This window comes from Camellia sinensis, chromosome 6 (genome assembly GCF_055761805.1).
Source record: "Camellia sinensis isolate YWXY chromosome 6, ASM5576180v1, whole genome shotgun sequence".
Taxonomy (NCBI): domain Eukaryota; kingdom Viridiplantae; phylum Streptophyta; class Magnoliopsida; order Ericales; family Theaceae; genus Camellia; species Camellia sinensis.
The window spans coordinates 191,897,036-191,921,474 of NC_138966.1; the positions used below are offsets into that span (position 1 = coordinate 191,897,036).

General features: G+C 33.5%; 2 protein-coding genes across 2 annotated transcripts; both read left to right on the forward strand.

The window, feature by feature from the left end:
* The first annotated feature begins 1,393 nt into the window (after positions 1-1,393).
* Positions 1,394-14,715, forward strand: LOC114296946 (mitogen-activated protein kinase kinase kinase NPK1). Its single transcript, XM_082875712.1, is given in 21 exon segments — positions 1,394-1,902; positions 1,993-2,034; positions 4,710-4,775; positions 4,896-5,010; positions 8,857-8,954; positions 9,087-9,164; positions 9,290-9,372; positions 9,609-9,690; positions 9,820-9,920; positions 10,075-10,114; positions 10,308-10,367; positions 10,450-10,499; positions 10,594-10,813; positions 10,907-11,107; positions 11,201-11,443; positions 11,534-11,665; positions 11,759-12,268; positions 12,370-12,821; positions 14,128-14,196; positions 14,413-14,489; positions 14,631-14,715. Coding segments are annotated over 17 exon segments (2,304 nt in total). The 5' UTR covers positions 1,394-1,554; the 3' UTR covers positions 12,104-12,268; positions 12,370-12,821; positions 14,128-14,196; positions 14,413-14,489; positions 14,631-14,715.
* LOC114296942 (histone acetyltransferase type B catalytic subunit-like) lies at positions 12,348-22,995 on the forward strand. Its single transcript, XM_082876847.1, has 14 exons — positions 12,348-12,441; positions 12,754-12,821; positions 12,995-13,057; positions 14,128-14,196; positions 14,413-14,489; positions 14,614-14,713; positions 16,170-16,251; positions 16,338-16,474; positions 16,976-17,104; positions 20,149-20,199; positions 20,460-20,519; positions 21,967-21,980; positions 22,590-22,707; positions 22,972-22,995. Exons 1-14 carry the CDS (start codon positions 12,348-12,350, stop codon positions 22,993-22,995), a joined length of 1,086 nt encoding a protein of 361 aa, XP_082732973.1.
* Positions 22,996-24,439: the final 1,444 nt, after the last annotated feature.

Below are 24,439 nucleotides of genomic sequence, written 5' to 3' on the forward strand. Positions count from 1 at the left end.
TAATAAGTCTTTGTGGCTCAGAGACATTCTATGGACTTTGACCATAGCATGTAATAAGGAAGGGCATGCATAGCAAAAACTAGGATATTAAAATGAATGATTAGCAATAACATAAAACCTAGAAGTTGATTCATTCTTGACAAGTTCAAGGTCACAACAATTCTTAACAAAATTATATAAAGGAGCTGAGAAGCTTTTATCAAGTGCGATACATACCGACTACCACATTAATAGTACGTACAAAATGTTGCATAGAATATTACCTATCTGCGATGGTTTTTAAAATCATATATTGGGACCTGGACAGATTCGCCACTTTTGAGTTTCTCAATGCACTCTACAAGCTGTTCGGAGTCAAAAGCATCTACACACAAGCAAACATATATTTTAGATTTGCACAAAAGCTCCTGTGCATTCTACTGCATTCTAGTTGTACCATATAGTCAACAAAGCAGAGAAAAAAAACACCAACAGAGTTTACGTACAAATTAAAGGCCTATAGCAATACTTAATTATAAATTTTATTACCAGGATGATCAAAGTTATATTCATGTAGTCGTTGTGCTTCTTTAGTTGTCAAGCCACAATAAAATGAATCCTACATATAAGCCACACCAAACATATATTCGAAAATTTGAAAGAGAAATTTGCTTTCATAAAAGAGTGAGTAATCCAAGCCAATCAACCAAGTGTTTATCAAAATTCCTATTGCATTCCAAATTGTAGCCATAGAATCCTTAACAACAAAAGTTAAAAAATGTACATACCATACATGACATTTAACTCTTTGGTAAAAAAATCCCAACCATACACTGCCAGGTATTACTCACACTTACGATCATGACCATAATACCAGAAGGCCGTAGTAAAACACTCAATAAAGTGAGCTAGGTTTTTACTAGGGTCAAATATCATTCAATGAAATAATAAACTAAAAGAAAGAAAATTACAAGAAAAATGAAATTTAGAAAAGAAACCAAGAGAAATAAAGTGTGCCGAACACAACAATTGGTCGAAATTATCAAAAAGTTCATTACATTCACCACCATAGTAGTACATTACACTGAGCATTATATTTTAAGTAAGAATACGTATATCAACTTAAAAGCACCTATCAATGAGAGCATCACAGAAAATATAATCATAACTAACTAACTTGACATTCCAATATAACAAAAAAATCATTACAGATCAAAGTATTTCAAAAAAAACAATTGTATTACCACACTTAAGAGAGGTAGAGAAAGAGGGAAACTCTACCTATGTGAAATGAGACTATTAACTACAAAGTAGAGACATAATTTTTAAAATGTCAGAGAGTGAAATGTAATTAGATCAAATTTTAGGGTGTCAGTGTAATTTACCATAAATTAATAGAACTGTGAGGATGTTTGTGCAAAAGAATACGAAAAACAAGCCTTTTCCCTCGCTATCTCTCTCTCATCACTGTCAGTGTTCCCTCGCTCTGCGTTACATTCGAACCCTACATTTTCTCTGTCCGACACTAAATCTTCTTCAATCTCTCTCGATCCAGCCTACATTACTCGCTATACAATGCAAGATTTCATCGGCTCAGTTTGCCGATCTCTGGTTTTCAAGCCCTCCGACGATGGAGGTGTCTTCGGAGGCTTCGTTGAGAAGATCGGCTCCATCATTCGCAAATCGGGAATCGGACTCTTCTCGAAGCCTCCAGTCCCTGCACTTCCACCGATTGCCAAGTCTGATGCGATCAAAGTCAAGAAAGACGACGCACCGATTGCCAAGTCTACTGCGATCAAAGTCAAGAAAGACGACGCCCCGACGATCCGGTGGAGGAAAGGTGAATTGATCGGTTGCGGCGCATTTGGAAGGGTTTATATGGGACTCAATATCGATTCTGGAGCTCTTCTAGCCATCAAGCAGGTTAATTTTTAATTTTTATTTTTTTGAAATCTGTTTGGTTTTGGTTTTGATTTTGTTACTTTTTAATTTTTTAATATCTATGCAATGCAGGTTTCAATTGCAGGCAACAGTGCTGCAAAAGAGAAAACACAGGTTTTGTATTTCATAAATTAAAATTTTATTTGTTAGTTAAGTAGATTTCATGTCTTTATTTCTGCTCCTTCTTTTGTTTTAAATCAGATGTATGATGATGCTAGAGGGGTTTTATACCCCAGAACCTTGACTACTTAATTCTATTAGTTCACTGTTTTACCAAGAAAAAAAAAAAGGAAAAAAAAAGAAGAAGTTATGAAAAATATATGAATTCAATGTATAAATGGTTTAACACAATGTGTTTGTTAATTTTCTAATATTTATACAACTAGACAATTTTCTCCCATGATTTTTTTATTTTATTTTATTTTATATTATGAACCAACATGTATTTTCTCTGTACAATCACTCAAGAAACTCTGAAATTGTGTTTGGATAGAATTTGTAAAAATAAAAATAATAATAATAAAAAAAAGAATTGAAAAGTGAATGAAACAGGCTTTTATTTCATGCACAAATCTATTTAATTTTTTTATATATATAAATTCAAAATTCTATGATAATTGTTTTTGTACAAATCTAAAATTCAATAGTCAAACTGATTTTATTCGAATAGTTTCTTTGGCTCCAAGCAATTTGGGTGGATATAGAATACTCATTTGTGCATAATCAACATCAATGAGTATAATATGAATTCTAAAGAATCAAAAGATTTTGATGGGGATATGAAGTTGTTTGGTAATTTTTAATTTTTAAAGGAATTTCTAACAAGATAGGATTGTAAAGTAGTTAATAGATATTTTTAAGCTAATAATTTTAATATTATTTTAAATTTTGGCCAAAAGTCATGATTAAATTGTAACAAATAATTCAATTAGATTTTTTGAATTACTTAAAAAAGCCCAAGTTTATTTCTAGTAATAGTATAAATCCGGTATTTGATCTATTTTTAGTGTGTAATGTGACTTCAAACCAATAGATGTATTTTTTCAATTATTCGTGGCATATAGATAAAGGAGCAAATGAACTAAATAATAGATTTTTTAATTAATTACAAATTAAGAAAATTAACAAATTAATTTGAATTTTTTATGCTTCCAAAACTCATCGATTAAATTTTTAAAAAAATAAACAAAAATTTATTGATTTTAGGAGAGTCCAATGCATACATATAATTGAACAAAACTCACAACTTGTTTAACAACCAGCAAATAAATGTTTAAATTTAAAGATAAACACAAATAAAATATTATTTTTTTAATATTATTAAGTTTGTATTCAGTTTTGCACATTAATTCAAGTCCTCCTAGTTTTTTCATCTCCTTCTTCTTCTTACCCTCAACTTTAGCTTCTTATGATGATGATTATAAAAAGATATTCATTACTCTCAGTCACCATAGTGCCATACCCTCAACTTTAGCTTCTTATGATGATGATTACAAAAAGATATTCATCACTCTCAGTCACAACAGTGCCATTACTCTTTTGTTTGTCCAAAATATTTGAAAAGGAAAAACACTATGAAAATGGAGAAATGATTGAATAATTTTTAAAAAGTGATTCAATATTAAAAATAAAAATAAAAATATGAAGCACACAATTGAAAAATGTCCGAGAAAAAAAAAAAAGCAAATGAAAATAAAACCTTTAGAATTGTAGTGATATACCCATGTCTTTATAAGTAAATTGTAGATAAACAGGTTTTGAGCGAGTGTTTATTTAGAAAGATGTAGAGAAGTAATCATGTTGTTGTAACAAAGAAGAGAGCATGCAATCAAGAGTTGTGAGTTTTTTTTTTTCCTTCACCATCTTTAATTTCATTTTGGTGAGAATAGTACAACTATTTATGGAGATTGGAATGCGAACATAAGAAGTTTTTTTAGATTTTTTATAGAAAAGAAATAAGGATAACTATTTAGGATTTTTATCTTTTTTTTTTTTAATTTTTTTTTAATTTGCTTCTTTTTATCTCTTGGTTTTTTTATGTGTTTTTATTTTTTTTAGATTTTTGTAGAAGAGAGATAAGGATAACTATATTGGATTTCTATCCTTTTATTTGAATTGTGGGAAATAAAGATATTATGTGATTTTTTTTATTATTTTACTTTTATTTTTTTATATAGGGAGAGGGAGTGAGAAGATTTGAAAAGTGAAAAGAGAGCTAGAGGGGGGTTCCATGTATTTTTTTTTCTTTTTAAAATTATGAGAATTTAGGAATGAATTTTTGAAATTTTTTGAGATAACACTGCATTTGCTTATATATATAGTATAGATCGCGTTTGTGGTACTAAGTGCCCATTTGAGAACCAAGATTAAAAGCTGCGTTTTGCAGCCTGGGGCTAAAAGGCTAGATTGGCTTTTTTAACAATAAGTCATTTGGGAAGTCCAAAAAAGTTGCATGTGAAATTACCATTATACCCTTCATGTTGTCTAGGGTTGTACATGGGTGAAAATGTAAATTTACTAAATTGGGTAGGGATATTTTGGTCATTTGATTGTGATGTGACATTATAAACAAATATTAACCGAAAAAGTCAAAAGCAGTTTTTTACGAACTTCCCAAATCACTTTCTAAAAAAGCCAAATACTTGGTAAAAAACCAAAAGCCAGCTTTTTACCGTCTTCCCAAAACACTCCTAAATTGGTAGTTTTCTATTTTAATGCTTAAAGATTTTTGCTTTAGTTGATTGGCAAGAGTATGTTATTTGAATTTGACCTTTTTTAATTTTTGTTAGGCCCACATTAGAGAGCTTGAAGAAGAAGTGAACCTTCTTGAGAATCTTTCACATCCAAACATTGTTGTAAGTATTTGATTTGCATTCTTCCTGAAGCAATGGTTGTTCATTTTTATTGTCTTGTCTGTCTATTTTTATATTTTTGGTTGGTTTTCTAACTTTACTCGTCTTTTCTTTTTCTTGAAGAGATACTTGGGAACAACTAGAGAGGACGCATCGTTGAATATTTTGTTGGAAATTGTCCCTGGTGGATCTATCTCTTCACTTCTGGGAAAATTTGGTTCATTTCCCGAGCCTGTAAGTTGATTACCACTTATTCAAATTATATATTTTTTGTTTTTGAGTATTGAAGTTTGTATCAAATAACACTCTGTCGAGAGGCAAGGCCTGCTTATTGACTAAAAAAATTTCATTTTAGGATTTTTTTTTAATCAACAAAATAAGAAAACTTTAGTGATAAAATCAAAACATTACATATGAAGACCATCAATAAAGAAAAGACGAGAGCTCGATAGCATCATAGCACCTCAACCTGATCCCAACTAGGTTGACACCAAGAAGGGTGCCCAATCTTGTGCTAGCTCAAGCCAAAATGTTGGTGAGAAACCAACAACAAACAGAAAAATCACCCCAAAACAAAGGAGTAACAAACAATCAAACCGACCCCACCTGTTAAAACTACCAAACAGTAGCCATCTATCCTATAGACAACAATCTCCACAACCAAAAATTAGCCCAGAATTCTGATTCTGTTCCGTTGCCTGGAGCAAGATCTTACTTGCTGAAGGTTGAACGCAACATCATTAATAGAAAAATATATCCCATGTGTTATATTTCAACCATAAAGCAATTCTAACCTTCAGCAACTCCCCAAAATCCGTAAAATCTGGTTGAATTGCATTGAACACAAATTCATTTTTGAGCTTCCACACAGACCACGTGATAGCAAAAGGAATAGAATGCCATATCCTCCTTTCAAACCTGCTACAGCTTGTACCTAACCACCATTCCAGAAGATCTCCAATAGACCCAGGAATTACCCAAGACAAGTTCCACCAATCCAATAATTTAGACCACATTCTCCATACCAAAGGGCAATGTAGCAAGAAGTGATTGACAGTTTCCACATTCTCCCTGCAAAACAGACAATAATTGTTCACATTGGGATCCAAAACTGCAATTCTTTGAAGATAGAAAGTCGTTTTCACTCAACCTTTCCAGGCCAACCAACCAACCAAAAGATTTCACTCTTGGTGGTGCACCGTTACCCCACAGCAGTTTAGTAATCCTAAAAGATGGGCCTTGAGCAGACTCACACCATCTTCTGGCAGAGGAAACAGAAAAAGAGCCTGATGGTTCTGCATTCCACCAAACTTGATCATCAATATTGATCCTTAGATTGGGAACATCCTCCAATACCTCAATAAGCCTTTTAACCTCCTCCTCTTCCCAAGCTCGTAAAGGTCTTTTGAATGAGAACTGCTACCCTCCAGCTGCACATCTCTGGTTTGAACAAAAGACTTCAAGGAGCCATCCTTAGCCTCTAATAAGTTAAAAAGCCTAGGGAAGACATCCTCCAACTTTCCAATCACCAACCATTTGTCTCTCCAAAAGTGTGTCCTTTCACCATTACCAATCACAATTTTAAAATTTTCAACAAAAAATAAGTGCAGATCAACATTTGACAGAATAGAAGATAATATATCTCGCCAAACTAAGGACATAGATCTAGTAATCACCACATTTGAAATTTCTCCTAGAACCTGTTTGCCAAGTAGGTTATGAGAATGTACATGAGATGAAAAGCTAGACTCAGAACTTGAAAACCTTGCTTCTATACTATGTAATTTGCTTGTTTTTTTTTTTTTGATATTCTCGCTCAATTTGTATGCTGAGCAGGTTATAAGAATCAGTGTTTTTAAAGGCTCAAGGCGCACTAAGGCGCCGAAGGTCTCTTGGAGCCTAGGCGCAAGGCGCAAGGCGAGGCGCGGGCTTTATTGAAGTAAGGCGCACAGTATTCGTAAAAAATAGAAAAATTAATATAGACTAATCATTCATAGTAGTAAGACAATTTTTTAAAAAATAAAAAGTAATCAAGATTCAAGACAAAATATAGAATAATTCTCAAAGCCATGAAAGTGCATATTACATAACATTCCAATTTTCAAAGATCAAATAATCCACATTCAATAAAATAAAAACATAAACACTAAACATCCAAAACATAAATATCCAACAAATATTAATATATGTCTTCACTTAACACTTAAAAACATCAATATCAAAAGCAAGGATCTTTTCTATTACTTTCCGATGTCATTTTCTACTTAGTAATAGTACTCACTACACAACACAAAAAATAAATAACAGAAAAACAATTTCAGTATAATGAATGTAATGTATGTTATGTGATGAATTTATTAATGTATGTAATGTATGAATCAATTTTCTATTTTTTTAATTAATGATGAATAATGAATTAATTAATTAATGTACATTACATTCCATTACATTCATTCCTATGTTACATTATTTTTTCAAGAAAAACTTTGATTTGACCAATTTATTAATTCATCACATTAATAAATTGATTAACTTATGAATCAATTTATCAATTAATTAATCAACCAATTTTCTATTTTTTTAATCACAACACATTAATCACAATAAATTGATTAATTGATAAATTGATTAATCTTTATTAATTAATTAAATTCTTATTAAATTCTTATTAATCACATTAATCACAACACATACAACACATTAAATTCTTATTAATCACAACACATTAATCTTTTCTAATTAATTAATCAATTTTCTATTTTTTTAATTAACTTATGAATCAATTTATAAATTAATTAATGTTATGATTCAATGTATGTACTGTAATGAATGTATGAATTAATTAACTCATGAATTAATTTTCTATTTTTTTAATTAATGATCAATTAATTAATTAATGAACATTACATTCCATTACATTAATTCCTATGTTACATTATTTTTTCAAGAAAAACTTTGACCAATTTATTAATTCATCACATTAATAAATTGATTAACTTATGAATCAATTTATCAATTAATTAATCAACCAATTTTCTATTTTTTTAATCACAACACATTAATCACAACACAATAAATTGATTAATTGATAAATTGATAAATTGATTAATCTTTATTAATCAATTAAATTCTTATTAATCACATTAATCACAACACATACAACACATTAAATTCTTATTAATCACAACACATTAATCTTTTCTAATTAATTAATCAATTTTTTATTTTTTTAATTAACTTATGAATCAATTTATGAATTAATTAATGTTATGATTCAATGTATGTACTGTAATGAATGTATGAATTAATTAACTCATGAATCAATTTTCTTTTTTTTTTTAATTAATGATCAATTAATTAATTTCAGTATAATGATGAATCAATTTTAATATAATCATAATGAATGTAATGTAATGTATCTATTTTTTATTTATGTATGTATGAATTAATTTATTTATTTATGTAATAATCATAATTTATTTATTTATTTATTTATTTAATATAACTCAAATAATTGAAAAAAAAAGAAAAGGAAAAAAAAAAGAAAAAAAAAGAAAAAGAAGAGACGACTGCGAAGCCGAAGGAGAAAGAAGAAAAGGGAAAAAAAAAATATGAATGTCGAAGTCGAAGACGACCTGTCGAAGACGAAGAAGAAGGAGAAGGGGATCAGTGTCGAAGACGAAGAAGAAGGAGTCGAACCTGCTCAGCCGAAGTCGATCAGTGTCGCAGTCGAAGTCCAGCTCGTGTCGCAGCTCGTGTCGCAGTCGTAGCTCCAGCAGCTCGAAAGAGGGAGAGAGACGACTTCGATTAGGGTTAATCTGAGTCGTATTCGGCTGATATGGTACATGAGTTCTGATCCTCTGTGATTTTATGCCATTCGAAAGCTTAATCTGAGTCGAATCTGAGTCGTTCGATCTGATCTACAGATTAAACGCTCAGTCGCGCCTAGGCGAGGGCCTTGCGCCTCTCTCACCTGGCTCAAGGCGCGGCTAAGGCGCTCGCCTGGCTCAAGCCGCCTCGCCTGGCACCTGTACAGGCGCAGATGGTTCGCCTCGACTCGCCTTGCGCCTAGGCGTGCGCCTAGGCGCGACTTTGACAACACTGATAAGAATGTACACAAAACAATTGTTGTTGGGAGTGGAATACCTTCACAGGAATGGAATAATGCACAGGGACATTAAGGTATCTTCACCTTCTTGCAAATGATTCTTAACAAGGATAAAACTTCTCTCTCTCTCTCTCTCTCTCTCTCTCTCTCACCCACTCTCTCTCTATGTATATATATATGTATGATAAAGGGCTTGCTTTTGTCAGGGAGCTAATATCCTTGTTGATAATAAGGGGTGCATAAAACTTGCAGACTTTGATGCATCAAAGAAAGTTGTTGAGCTGGTGTGAACAATGTTTCCTCTATTTCATTTTTTATTTAATTTTTCTAGTTATTTATTTTGTTTTCTTTCCAAGGTAATATTATGTCAAATTATTTTATACTCGAGTTATGTATGTTGCTAGTACAGGCTACCATGACTGGTGCAAAGTCAATGAAGGGTACTCCATATTGGATGGCTCCAGAAGTTATCCTTCAAACCGGTCATAGCTTGTGAGTACAATCACGCATTTCCATGCTTATAGCTGATCTATGATATGGATAAGACAAATGCGACCATGTGTTTTGTCACCTTAGTTACATCTTCAATGTGGATAAAGTTACTCTTACGCATTGGTGTAGTAAATGCTTGCAATATTTTCACTTAAGCACGTACATATACACCATGCTTGTTGCACTCCTTATTTTGTGCTTGTTTTAGCTCATTAGTTTAATATCAAACATTCCAGCTCTGCTGATATATGGAGTGTTGGATGTACGGTTATTGAGATGGCTACAGGAAAGCCTCCTTGGAGCCAGCAGTATCAGGAGGTATTTTGAAACCATCATCTTCCATTGTTTTCCTACTGAAGTATTTATTTGTTCTGTTGACTACAACTTTTGGACTCGGTAAGATGTTAGTTCATTGTTTGTGAACTAACTAATTGGTGTTTCTTTTAGGTTGCTGCTCTCCTCCATATCGGGACAACTAAATCTCATCCACCCATCCCTGAGCATCTCTCTGCTGAAGCAACAGATTTTTTGTTAAAATGTTTGCAGAAGTATGTTTCACATGCCTATTATTTTTGTTTCTTGCTTCTCTTGCCCTTTGTATCCATTGCCAATTATTTTTTTTAGACTGATATACAAATTTATAAGAAGATAATTTATGCTTTATTTTTAAGTTTGTTTCATTCTCTTATCCTTCTATGGCAGGGAACCAAACTTAAGGCCTGCTGCATCAGATCTGCTGTAGGTACTATTACACTGCAGGCTAATTTAACTTATCAATTCCTTATAAATTAAGCTCTTGACTCATATATATAAATGTAAGGTTATCTTGTAGCAGAACATTCCTTGATTCTGATAAAAACACAATGTTAGATAATAAAAGTTGTCACTTCTTTTAATAATTGTTCTAAAAAATGTTTTTGGCTTATCATATGCAGCATCCATTTGTTACTAGGGAGTATCAGGAAACCTATACTGTGTTACGCGCTTCAGTTAAGGTCAGTATAACTGCATGAAACCTTCTTTGTTTGCATTATGCAGCTTTTCTTTTTCCTTTCTTATTTATTTTACAATCATTAGGAAAATTCTGGAAAAAAGATGGCAACACCTGAGATGGAGCTTAAGAACTCGTAAGGGTTTTTGTTAAATAACCTTTGGTGCTTTCAAGATATATTATCGTCTGTTATTTCTAATTATAACTCTGAGGTTGAATTTCTGTTTTAGCATGGACCCTATTATCAGGACAACCTACACACAATTGAAGGATGTTCATAATAGTGTGAGGTGCTCAACTATTTATCTTGAGAAGTTCCCAGGAAATGTCCCACATTGGGGATCAGGAAATTGTGATGACGACATGTGTCAAATAGATGATGAAGATGATCTTGTGATTGGAGCATCAGCAAAGTTTGATTTTACTTTACTTTCTGATGATTTTAATAAGGTAACATATTGCTTTTATGCCTTCCAACAAATATAATATTTGTCAGCATAGTAACCCCTAACAACCAATGGTTTGTTTTTTTTGTTAATCTAGAGGTTTAATCCTATGTTTGAGCCAGACGATAATTGGCCATGCAAGTTTGATGACACTCCAGAGAAGTTCTCAGGAAATGTCCCACATTGGGGATCAGGCAATTGTGATGATTACATGTGTCAGATAGATGATGAAGATGAGTTTGTGATTGGAGCATCAGCAAAGTTTGATTCTGCTTTACTTTCTGATGATTTTAATAAGGTAACATATTACTTTTATGTCCTACAACAAATATAATATTTGTCAGCATAGTAACCCCTAACAACCAATGGATTGTTGTTTTTGTTAATCTAGAGTTTTAATCCTATGTCTGAGCCCGACGATAATTGGCCATGCAAGTCTGATGACACTCCAGAGTTGGAAAGTAGAGTGAACTTATTGTCTGGTCAAACAGTTAACAAGGCTACTGACATCCCTCGAGCATCTGTTAAGGGGAACAATGATTTTACATTTCCATGTGGCCCCTCAGTAGCTGAGGATGATGATGATGATAATGAAGTTATTGAGTCAAAAATTAGAGCATTCCTTGATGAGAAGGTATTAGCGCTTCCACTTAAGTTTTCATTTTTGGTTATGGAGGCTTTGGGTCGTTTGTTGTCCAGGGCGGTTCATGGCGGTTTGTTGCAGGGACTTGAGGTGGATTATTCGGGATCAGGCCATTGTGATGACGACATGTGTCAGATAGATGATGAAGATGATTTTGTGATTGGAGTGTCAACAAAGTTTGATTCTGCTTTACTTTCTGATGATTTTTATAAGGTAACATATTTATTTGATGCCCTCTAACAAATATAATATTCGTCAGCATAGTAACCCCTAACAACCAATGGATTGTTGTTTTTGTTAATCTAGAGTTTTAATCCTATGTCTGAGCCTGACGATAATTGGCCATGCAAGTTTGATGACACTCCAGAGTTAGAAAGTAGAGTGAACTTATTTTTTGGTCAAACAGTTAACAAGTTTGCGGACATCCCTCGAGCATCGGGTAAGGGTAACAATGATTTTACATTTCCATGTGGGCCCTTAGTAGCTGAGGATGATGTTGATGAAGTGCTTGTGGCGAAGTATGGTTTGGGTAGAGGGGGGTGGTGTTCGGGAAGGGTGGGGCTGACACATGGTCGGGGTGTTTGGAAAGGCATTTGGTTGGGTTGGGAGGCATTTTGGCGTCGGGTTCGGTTGAAGGTTGGAGTGGGGTGATTCTGCAACTGTTAACGTTGCCTGTACTACTAGCTCCGGAACTTATTCCCAATGTGTATCAAATATTGGCACTGAAAGTGTTCAAACTCTATCGCAAGTACAGCCACCTAAGCCTAGTGAATGGAAAGAGATTGTTCGTGATGATCAGGAGCTGATTAATCCAAGGTTTGTGAGTAGATGTTTGATGCTTGCTTTAGTTTGTATTTTCTTTTGGTGGACCATGTTTTCTTTCTGTAAACTGAGAATGAAAAATGTTTTACTGGCAGCACAAGCTTCTGTGAGAGAAAAAGAATATGGGAAGAAGAGCTTTATGAAGAGCTTGAAAGGAAACGAGGCAAGTGAAAATTTACCTTATATTCAAAAGATTATAAAAGCAAGCTGTTGTGTTTATTGTGATTTGCTTGCTAGTCTTCAGGATCAGCGATAGTCTACTCTAGGTCTAGCTTGTTGCATTCTAGGTCCTGTGAGATCAAATCATTGAAAATCTCAAATTAAGTTCTGTTGTGAAACTGCACATAGGACAATCTTGCATCATGCCATTGTATACCTTAACAAGACATGTAGAACAATGTTTCAAAGGTTTTGGACCTCTTTTGATTAAGTGGAATTCTTGTGTGTAAGGTTGTTGGAACTCCTGTTACAAATTGCAGAACACAAGCAACAAGAAGTCTGTGGCCTAGAGAACTCTGTTTCAACTGCATATGGTTCCTGGGAAGAGGTATTGCGTTTGCTCGTTGAACATGGGGCTCTGATTGTAGCTGATATATATAGTACCACAATCATATATGCTTACATGTTTTATAAAATGTTTTATTCTGTTTATTTACTTGTTTATTTTTTGTGGGAACAAATTTTTAATCTGAAATGGGACAATTAGTGAGTTGATTTCAGCTCAGGTTCATTGAACTTGGGGCTTTTGACTGGAGGTTGCAAGTTCCAATTTGGTTCATTTGGGTTAGTGATGCACAGCTGGAGGTTGAACGTTAAGAGTGCATAGGCTCCACTCATTTTGTTAATATATTTGGACCCTTAATCGAACCTTATTTGTTAATCTATGGTTTAGTTTCATCTGCGAGGAATATTGCTTGGTCAGATGATTAGTCGTGTATGGATTGATTTTTATTTTTTTCCAAAATCATGAACTTCAATTTTTACTTAAGAAGTTAAGCTGGACCTCTGGCTTCAATTTGTGCTTGTTGCAACAATGAGCTTGGTTCTACAGTGTTTGCCAGGCTTGTTGAGCCAATGCTGAGTTGGTGAGCAGTTCTAGATGAGCACTGTAGTAATTATTTACGGTAACCAAGGGTTGAAGGTAATACACCTTTTTGCTAAATTGGAAAATTTGGTTAAGACTCCACTGTTGATAATTTGATGCTCTTGAAACTGTATCTTCCCATTATGGCGTCTGTGCGCAAATTTTATTTGGTGATTATCGAACTTCCGTTTTCGTTTCTATCTCCTTTTTAGTAGTTGCTTGCTCTTGTTTTGGCATTGTGCATTCATGTCCTCAGTGTGGAGGCTATGAAAGTTGCATTCATGGATATGCATGCTTTTTATCAAGCCAAAAAAAGCTCTTTTTGTTCATAACATATAATGATATACTTTCCTCCTGCACAACCCAGATCATGCACAATCTCTTGCATGAAAATACATTAAACATTAAGGCCATATTTGGGATTGCTTTCATTTTTGATGTATTTGGTTTTGGTGAAAATAGAAATAATGAAAAACATTGAAAGCACCTATGATTTTTATATGGTTTTCATTTTTGTCTGAATTTGTTTTCAAAGATTTACAAAGCAATGTAAAAGTAATTCCTAAAAAAGGGGTGTGTGCAGAATTTTTTTCAAAAATAGTCTGCAAACAAGTTTTTTTTGTGTCAGTTTCCGTTTTTTCTATTTTCTAGAATATAAAATGAAAACAATACCAAATGTGCCCTACTTGTTTATTTGGAACCGTTCTTTTCTAGCTTGCAAGTGTTAATTTATTTATTTGTAATTTATATTTTATCACAAATCATGCAGATCACCATCTGGGTCAGCAGCATATCTTTTCATGCATATGCTGAGATTACATTTCAGAGCACATCTGATGTAAGTATTTACACTTATCTTTAGCCCGATTCTAGCTTTGTCTTCTGATGGTTTGCTAATGATTTCTATACCTTAACTGTTATAAGGGAGGCAAGGGGGATTACAGATCTGAAATCTGCTCTCCAGGTAATCATGGACCACCCATCTTAACCTATTCCCTTGACATCCAATATCCATTTACTCATTGAATTCTAATCTCTAAGTCATTCCTTACAGAATATTTTTGCTGAGAATATTGTTGAGAAAAAGGAGGATTTCCTTCGAACATTTTCAACCGAGTGTGATTATGTTAAGTATGTTTCGTCAATGACTTACCTTTACATTTGATGCTTTCTCATTTTGTCTTCTGAAATTGTGTTATCTTGGTTGCTAGATTATTGTTAAATTTGACATTGTGATTTTTGTTCTTTGTCACAGATCTATTGTCTCGAAAGGAGAGATATTGCAGCAAAACACCACCAATGCGCACAACAGTGATTCTAACAGTTATTTGAAGACAGATTGTTCTGATTTGGAGGTGCTCTTTAACGCCTTTGCTGTGTTATTGTTAGTGAATAGAGTGCTTTCTTTGTTTTGCATTTCATGGATTTGCTATAAAGACTTGCTATGATTAATGATATTGAATGTTGGGTAGTTAATAAAAGAAATGTTTGTAAAACGACTAACTGAAATGAGAATATTGAGATAGATGGTCTTTTATACAATGGTTAAGCTTTCTTGGCATGCTATCTACTAAGGATAGGATCAAGGATTGGGGTGTGGTAGATGATATATCTTGTGTGCTTTGTAATGTAGAGATGGAATCACATAATCATTTGTTTTTTCAATGCTGCTTTTCCCACTATGTTTGGAAAGAGATTTTGTTGAGTAAGCATGTGAGTAGAAAGAAACCCTATGTCCTTTGTAGCTGAGATTGATTGGGTAGTTCACAATATAGGTGGAAAGTCTTTTGGCCATTCAGTACACAAATTGGCAATGGCTGCTACTATCTATCTTGTGTAGATGGAGAGGAACTACAGAACGTTTTCTCACAGAAGGATAGATGCAAATTAAGTTCTAAATAAAGTGATCAATGACATAAGAGCAAGATTATATTCATGGGAGAATATAAAATAGTCATACAAATAACAAGTTATGTTCTTCTTGGGGATTTCCCCAACAGGGGCCAGTATTGGATGAGATGAAGGAATAGCTAAATACTCGATAGCTAGTTGATAGTTCTTTTATGTGTGTAGTTTGTGAAAATATCTGTTCTGTTGAAAGCTACTAGGCTGTTGATCTTTGTTATAACTGGTTTGACTGGAGGATGCCCCTGTAAGGGTTGTATCTATTTGTTTTATGAAATGAAATTTAACTTACGAAAAAGAAAATTAATAATAATAAATGAATTCAATATAAAGAAGTTAAAAGCGGCACTAATTGAAGATAAAATGAGGTAAATCATTGGAGATTTTATGATCTTATGCATCATAGACCAATTAATGCTCATGTAAGGAGTATTGATTTGATGCACATAGAGGGTGACAAAAGAAATGTAGGAAGACGCGGGAGAACTTGGGTTGATAAGAAATGACATGACTATCGTGAACTTGACTAAGAATGTGATTGTGAATGGAGCCAATGGCAGGAAATTGATCCATGTAGCTGGCCCCAAGTAAGCAGGACCAAGGCTTGTTGAGTTGTAGACTTTTGAAAATGTCTTGCCTTTCAAAGACTCCTTGCTAGTAGACTTGTTCCCTCGTTCGTTCTTGGGAAGATTAAGGATGAGAACATACTCAATAAATCCATTTGCATCTTCTCACCCCCACCCGCAAAAATAATAAATAAGTAAACAAAAGAAAAACAAATTCCCTCCGTCATAGTTGCATTTTAGAACACAGTGTAGCCATTACACTTGAATTTTTTTTGTTGATAATGACAGTTCTTATTTTCTTTTGATTGTCATAATTATGGTTTCTTTCCAATTGGACCAGGTTATTTGGGTTGTGGTGGGAACCATGCCTGTTGGGCACCTCTACAGTCGATTGGTACCTCTTGTTCTTATCCTTGTAGATGGTAATTTTTCACCTTTGTGCTTTCTTATCACATTCCTTGTAATAAAACTGAGCTGCAATTTTTAACCATTCATATCATTGAATCAGGTAGCAATCCTATTGACATTATTGATCCAAGATGCGAGATTCTTCTCATAGTTCAGAAGAAAATTGATCTGCAGGGCGGCAATAACTTAGAGTGCTTGGTTTTGCAGCGATTTATCGTTTTTACCATTACCCCGACAGTTTGCGCTTGCGGCTTAGTCAGGTTTACACTTTTTTACATTAATAACTTGTTAGCTTGAATTAAACAGAACCTGGATTTGGTGGTTCTAAGATGTGTGTTTGATATCTTTGATTTTGTATGTCAGTGGAGTTTGAGAATTGCTTTTTTAGAAACTTTTTTGTTGGCTTTTTTTCGTCTTTAGTGAATTTTTTAGTAAAACGTTTCAAGAAGCCTTACACTTTAGGTTCTACTGAATTAGACAGACTTGAAAAGTAAAAAATTAAAATTTTAAATTTATTTGAAAGAAGTTGACTTTTTTTTTACTTTAGTTAACCTTTTTTTTTTTTAATTATTTTGACCTTTTAAATCATTCTAGACTAGACAGATTTGAAAAGTAAAAAAAATTTAGAATTTTTTTTAAAAAGTTTCAAAAAAATTGTAGTTTTTTTTAGCTCATTCCAAAAAAAAAGATGCGGTTATTTCTAGCATTTGATGAGATTTCTATTTCTATTGTGGGCAGATATTTGTATTGCCTCCTTACCAGCGCAAAGGTTACGGCCGTCATCTTCTAGAGGTGCTTAATAATGTTGCAATTTGTGAAAATGTTTATGACTTGACAATTAAAGAGCCTTTGGATTCCTTACAACACGTGTGAACGTGTATTGATGTGGGACGCCTACTTGTTTTTAACCCAATCCAGAAAGCCCTCAATTCCACAATTTTACGTGTGAATCAAGAAAATCTCTCAAAGACAAGCCAAACTTAAGCAAATCGACAATTTCATGACTGTCATTTCAGATTGTGTTAGGGCTGAGGTCATAAGGAAGGACTCGGGGGCTGCAGAGAAGCGGGTGATTGAATTTCCAATAGATTATGATCAAGAAATGTCGTTTGCACTACTAGAAAAATAACTTTTTGCGTCTAATTATTTGACCGTTGCAAAAAAAATTATTTGCAACGGCAGATTAGCCGAAGCTAAAACTTATGAACCCCAGCCTAAGCAGAAACTTGTGAACCCACTATGCCCAATTTATATTTTCCTTTTTTTTTTAAACTCTAATTTCCCCCAATCTGATTTCACTCGATCGTGTCAGAGTAAGAGAATCTAATTTCCCTCTCTCGATTTCGCTCTATAGATCACCATGGTCGTCTGAAGAAGAGATCTCCAACGGTATAAACTCTCTCTCTCTCTCTCTCTCTCAATGAGTCTCTTCGAATCGTTCATTCGTATTTCAACTTTTTCATCTCTCTACTTCGATCACTTGAACTCACTGAACTCACTGTAATTCGTATTCAACTTCATCTAAACTCACTGTAATTCGATCACTTTTTCATCAATCTATTGATTTTTCCACCAGGTAGCCTGATTCTGGAATCAAGCTTTGGTTTGAATCAATCCTTCCTCATCTGCTACAAGTACAAGTTGAACTATTCAATTCTTAATTGTTATCGCTTCACCTTCCAATTCTCACCTCTCTCTCTCTCTATATATATATATATAGCATTGCTCTCACATGCTTGCTTGTTTTCACCCCCTTGGTTGTAACTGATTGTGATCATATGTCATATAATTGAGCATTTTTTTGTTTGATTTGCTGATGTCTTGCTAGTTGTGTGTTGTTGTTTTATCGAGACAGTAGAACTGTATTTCCATATGTATGTATTCTATGGAGCTACAACTAAATAGAAATAGACACTTGATTGTTTAATTTATTCTGTATAGTTGAATTGTGCCAATCCAATAAGGTTAGATGTTACTTTAGTCCCGGTCCCAATGTCAGAGAGCTTGCATCCCTGAGGGCTAGCTTGAAAGGGTAAGTCCCCAGGTAAACAATCAGAGCTCTTAAATTTGAATTCCTACCTCTCTATATATAAGGTTAATGGATGGTTATATTTGGAGTTTTATCCTGGGTCTCACCAAATGTGGGATCAAGGGTTCCTCGTTATCTATACTATTATTAATATTATTATTATATACATACAACTCTGTTTGTGTGAACTATTACACTTATTTCCAAATTATCCCAGTATAACTATCTCATATTTTGATTTTGAGTTTCAAATTTTGATAGCCTTTTCAATTTATTTATTTATTTTATTTTACATTCAGCTGGTTGATTTCATAACACACCTATATCTATGGTAACACATTCACAACTCTGCTAGCATCTGTAATGTCTATTGGTTATGAGCAGAGCACCCTTGCATTTCTTGATTCCTGGTATCTTGATGATAGAAACATGCAATTTTGCTCTATGTTGGGCAGCAACTAAAGAGATTGTTTAGACAATCCAATTTTTTTTTTTTGGGTGTCCTTTTCTTCCCTTTCTCAATCTTCTTGCTAAAAAAAGAAGATCATTTTGCAGTTTTTATAGATCTTTCACTTTCACTGACAAGGACCAACCAAAAAAGCAAGAAAAAGAAAAGAACTTAATCAAAAAAGGGGCATTCCGAGAATTGAACTTGGGACCTCTTGCACCCTAAGCAAGAATCATGCCACTAGACCAAATGCCCTTCTACATTAAGTACTTTATCTATTTTATATATCATGTAATTAATTAGGTTTGAATAAACAATGTTGTGCAGAATGCAGTAAATAGCATCAAGGAGTGTTTTTAAGCAAACTTCTTCAATCCCAAGAATGACTTCTAAAATCATAAAATATCAACGATGATAAACGATGCATATTTAAATGTATTGTTCATCTGTTAACATTATTGATCCAACAACTATAAGCAGTGATCTCTAATTCTAGAAAAATATTCATGTTAAACATTAGGTTGGGCATTACATTTTATCTCTCTTCTGTTTTTCATTTTGTGAAATCTTTATGTGCAATTAATTAATTCTGTTAATTTGTTAAATATTGATGTTGGGCACGGCCTTATGTGTCCTTGTTACAATATCTGTAAGGGAACACATTGTTTACATACACCATAACAGATCACCAAAATCTATTTCACTAATGTTTCTAAATACTTTTTAGTGTTCTACAGAAATGTAAACACTGATATTTATGATTTTGTTTTCCTCACAATGTTTCTGAAATATGCACTAATGTAGGGGATCACTACCTAAAACCATTTGTAATATGAAACCGGCTACATGATAACAAATTGAAAGAGTGTTTCTCCTAATTAGTCAGGATTGAACTGCGTTTGAAATTTTTTGTTTTTGAATTTGAGTTGAAGATGCTTTTATTGGAAGAAGGTGGTTTATTTTAGTTCTGTGCTAGTGTATGGGCAGCATTGGAATGGTTTTTCTAAGAATTTACTGGTTTTTCTAAGTGGTTTTTCTAGGTGGTTTTTCCAAATTAGAACCCCTCAATGCTCTTGAAAATGATGTACATGTGCCTAAAACCAAGGGTAAGGAGCATCGACGCAAATCAAAAGTTCAAGATGACAGGAATGGAACAATCTCACTTCCAATGCCGGTCAAACGAAGAAGGTTGCGTGTAATGGATAAAAAATGCAGTTGGGAGGTTGTGTGCCCTGGCACAGGCTATGCTTGAAATGCTTGGAGCCAAACAGCACAGAAGAAAATGTCCAATTTGGTTCTCATTGGTTGCCTCAGAATACCAGTAAGAATATCCTGTAGTGGTGAAAATAACGCAATTTTTTTAATTTTTTTTTTTATTTTGGGATATTTCAAGTTTTGATCGGTAATCATTTTATCTATGTTAAATGGTTTCAGGGGAGGAGATGTTCCCTTGCCACAGATATCTGCATGTTACTTGAGGATAAAGTAAGTTTTCTGGTCCCATCACTAATCTGTAGCTTTGTCAGTGATATTTTTCCCAATTGGATACTGTCAGGACATTTACATGTTTGTCGGGTCATTTTTGCATGTTCTTCTATGCATACTTATGCTTGAGTAGTATTTGAAAAGAGAAGTTTCTTGTGGCAAAAAAAAAAAGAAGAAGAAAACGGCCATGGAAAAGCAATGAAAAATAAGTTTTTGAAATGTACTTATATTCAATAAGATTTCGTATATCTATTCTGTAGATAAATTACAAGTGTGGAACACTTTATGGAGCATCAAGTGGCTTGGGTTTCATACCTAAAGTACTTGCTTTTTCACTTCCAGAACTCCATTAAAAAAATTAGGAGCCACTTGATTTTTTATTTTTGATACCAAAAATAGTAAAGAATTATCTATCATATCAGATACTTTGTAAAATTAATTTATTGACAAATTGTGCCAAAAATATATTCTTGTCACTGACTTAAGTTATCTAATTAAAAGAGGAATATATTGAGGAAGGGCCTAAGGAGGTACACGTGGTGGCTGAGATTAGGTTGAGCCTCTGATTTTGAAACCTAAGTAGGATACAACTCTTGGGGAGAGTAAGAGAGGGGATGATATAAGACCAATGTGGTCAGGCAACGTTGGACTGAGCCAATAATCATCTGGGTAAGATAGTCATAAGGTGTGAGTTGAGGCAGTTCTCTTGGACAGAGAAAGGTAAATGGTCCATGCGTGAAAGTAAGTCACCAGAAATTTAAACCCCTAAATAAATGTTCCAATCCAGATGATATAAATTTCAGGAGGGAGGTGGGTTTTCAAGGGTGGGCTGTTCCTTAGTGAAAATAAGATTTGAACGTAACACGGTCTTCATAAATTGTGACCTTGGTTATGAAGTTGGCAATGGACATCTATGGGCATATTCCTCTTCTCAACGTCAAATAACTTATTAACTTCTTGGTTATGAGGTTGGCAATGGACATCTATGGGCCGTTCCTTGAAGATTTATTTGTTGGCTTGGTAGTAATTACAAGAAGTGGCTACTAGCTGTTTATTGATGCATCCATCTACACTGACAAGGAAATTGTCAAATTTACATGATCTAACATGATACATGTTAGGTTATACATATGCATTTGGCTTCATAAATTCAGTTGATTCAACAAAAAAGAGCACATTAATACATGTTTGCATTTCATGATTCACATTATAGCTAATAATATCTGGGACAACTCAATATATACAAGAACTAAAATGAATTAAGGAAAAGAAAAGATAAAAGGATGAAGAAAAGAAAAATACACCAATAGTGCCAAAGCCTGCCCCAACTGTTCAATAATTGCCCATTGTACACTAAAGATGGTCTTGGTTTGATAAAAGGTTTCCAAAATTCTTCATTGCTAATTCTTGAATTACATAGTGAAGTCAGTAACTTGATGTAAACTTCTAAATAGTGAAGTCAAATTTCTTCTTGTTGTTTCCCTTTGGTATTAATCTATGCTAGGACAAAGATTATGTTAATCATGTTCATTTTTCAAATTCTTTGGTTTATTCATTAATCTGATTGGATTGGGTGACCATTTTCTTGTCTATTTATTTGTGCAAATTACGAATTGGCATCTATTTTTGTAATTTACTCCAAGCAAAAGAATTTAGAGAATGAACCTTTTTTTTTTCTCTTGACATTTTCTTTTGAAATAGTTTTATTTTTATTATTTCAAGTTAAACTGCATTAAATTTTCAAGTCACGTGTATATGTTTTTGCAGGTTTTGTTGAGGGAGTAATTGATATAATCGAGCGGGTGATGTTTGGGAGCCAAACTGAGATTATGTTGCTTTTTTCTTTTTTTTTTCTTTTTTTTGGAGGACTTGAATCTTTTAGTACAATATATTTTAAGGATGATTGATTGATATTTGTTTTGCATGTATGAAAGTTTATATTTTGTTTGCACACTTACATGTGAATAGGTTAATATTTCTATTATGAGTTTAAATGAATTTGTTAATTTTGTTATTTTTTATTAAAAAAACTTGTTAGGTGCTTGCAATTGATTTTTTTGTTGTAGCAAACGTATATGTGATTTTATTATAAAAATAATGATTTGTGATGGTAAAAAAATAGTTGCTAAACGTGTTTTTGATTTATTTTTTTATTTTATTTTTTTGCGACAACAAAATAGCTTTCGCAAAAAGTAGGTTAGGCAGTCGCAAATAGTTTGCGATTGTTATTTTGCGGTCACAAAAAGTATTTGCCATCCCCACATTAGCGTCTCCAATTTGTGGTCGCATGGACCGTCACAAAAGGCCTTTTGCGACTGTATTTTTATTATTTGCAACGGCTTGTGACGATTGCAAAAAAACATTTTTTTTAGTAGTGTTGTCATGTTCAGGTGCACGAATGGTGAAGCTAGTTGGATTGAGATGGATGAAAATCAAACCAATCAAGAGCAGCAGTTGAAGGGACTAGTCGATGAAAGGATGAAAGAGATCAAGTCGATTGCACAGAAGGTATGTCCTCGAAGTTCACGAAGACTTGCAAGGCCATTCCATTGTTGTTTGGTTTGTTTGGTGTCCATGAATCTTCCAAGAAAGTGAAAGCTTTGGAAGAGGTTGGAATGCATTGAGGGCTTGCCTGTAAATGAATGAGCTGTTTTCCTTAGTTCTAGGATGAACTTTAATTTGCAGTCATGTGATTTGGATTATTAGCTAGAACTCCTTCATGATTTATGAAGTGAAACTTGAAATCATGCTATTATTCTATATTTTGAGCAGGCTGTAGGTAGGCACTATTATTAACACACATGGAAAACAACCAACTTTTATGTTCAATTTGTTTTGGCATATTTTATTATGCTCAATTTGTTTTGGCATATTTTATGGCGTTTAGTACAATGACATGAGACAAATGTTGACAAAAAATGTGTTTTTGTGATCAACAAACAAGTTTATTTGGGTGTGGAAAATATTTTCTACTTTTGAATTGGGAAAAACATTTTCAAATTGAAGTTTGACCAATGTCACCATACTATCACCGCCATCATCTCTCCACCACCACTGCTGACACCGCACTACCACCTCTGCATCCCAATACTACTAATACAATCTCTAGTATATTAGTTTCAAAGTTGAACATAACTTGAAGCTCAAAGCCTTGCTCGGATCAAAGGTACTTCTACTAGGTATATCCCAGGAATTCTAGTAGCACTTGACAATTCTGTGAACTTTCACAGATAACTAGCTCAATAATAAATGCACATAGTAAAACCCCTAGATCTGCTTCCTGGCACAAACAATAATTTTCTATGGAATCACTTCATTACAATACCATAAATTGTAGCCAAAAAAAGTGTTCTTTGAATATCTAAACTCTACAACTCGTTAATTCCAAGCACACATTCTTGCACAACCATCTCAAAATTGCATACATTTTGGACTACTCTTTAGACTCTACTACACCTATCTTTGGTTTGTTCAGGCATACAAATAAGGCATCGGTAAGATTGTAAGATGTTATAACTCATAAGGCAACAGTAATCATTGATGAGAAGGTATGGAATGATCCGGAAAGAAGAAGCATGATGCTGACATTCTCGTGATGTTCACTCAAGTTGCCTTAAATCTTGTGGACGCTATATCCTACATCCTCTGCCTTCAAGTCCTCCCTCCAGTTCTCGAATTCATATCCACCAAACACCACTTGCTTAATTCCAATGTAGTTATCAAATGAAAAGGCAATTGGGTGAGTTTCCTTTGGCAGCAGCCATTTTTTTTAAAATTATGTCAAAATCTACTCTCTTTTTAATTTTCAGAGTCATCTAGTCTAGATTTTTTTTTAAAATTATGTCAAAATCTACTCTCTTTTTTTTGTTCATCTAGACTAGATGACTCTGAAAATTAAAAAGAAAAAAAAAAATTCAGAAAAAAAAGCTAATTAAAAACGGAAGAAGTCAAATTTTATCAAAAAAGCCTATAAAAATTGACCCCCTTTTCCCTGTCTAATTCTTTAAATAAATAAAAAATTAAAAAAAAAAGAACAGAACATAAAACAAAAAATTTAGGATTGTCTAGTCTAAATGAACCTAAAAAGTATCATATTTTGACTCAAAAGTTGAAAAAAGTTCACTAAAGCCAAAATAAGCCTAAAACATTTGCCAACTTATCTGAAACAAGAGGCTTAACCGCAAATTCAATTGGAGATGAGGGTGTGAAAACAATAAAAGTTGAAACAAAAATAGCAAAA

What these genes read in the sequence shown, in the direction of transcription:
- LOC114296942 (XM_082876847.1), top strand. Translation starts at nt 12,348, where the DNA reads ATGAAAAATGTTTTACTGGCAGCACAAGCTTCTGTGAGAGAAAAAGAA. An exon ending in CATATGGTTCCTGGGAAGAG is followed by an intron (nt 12,822 to 12,994) that starts GTATTGCGTTTG and finishes AGTTGATTTCAG; the next exon opens with CTCAGGTTCATTGAACTTGG. An exon ending in GCATGTTACTTGAGGATAAA is followed by an intron (nt 20,200 to 20,459) that starts GTAAGTTTTCTG and finishes TCTATTCTGTAG; the next exon opens with ATAAATTACAAGTGTGGAAC.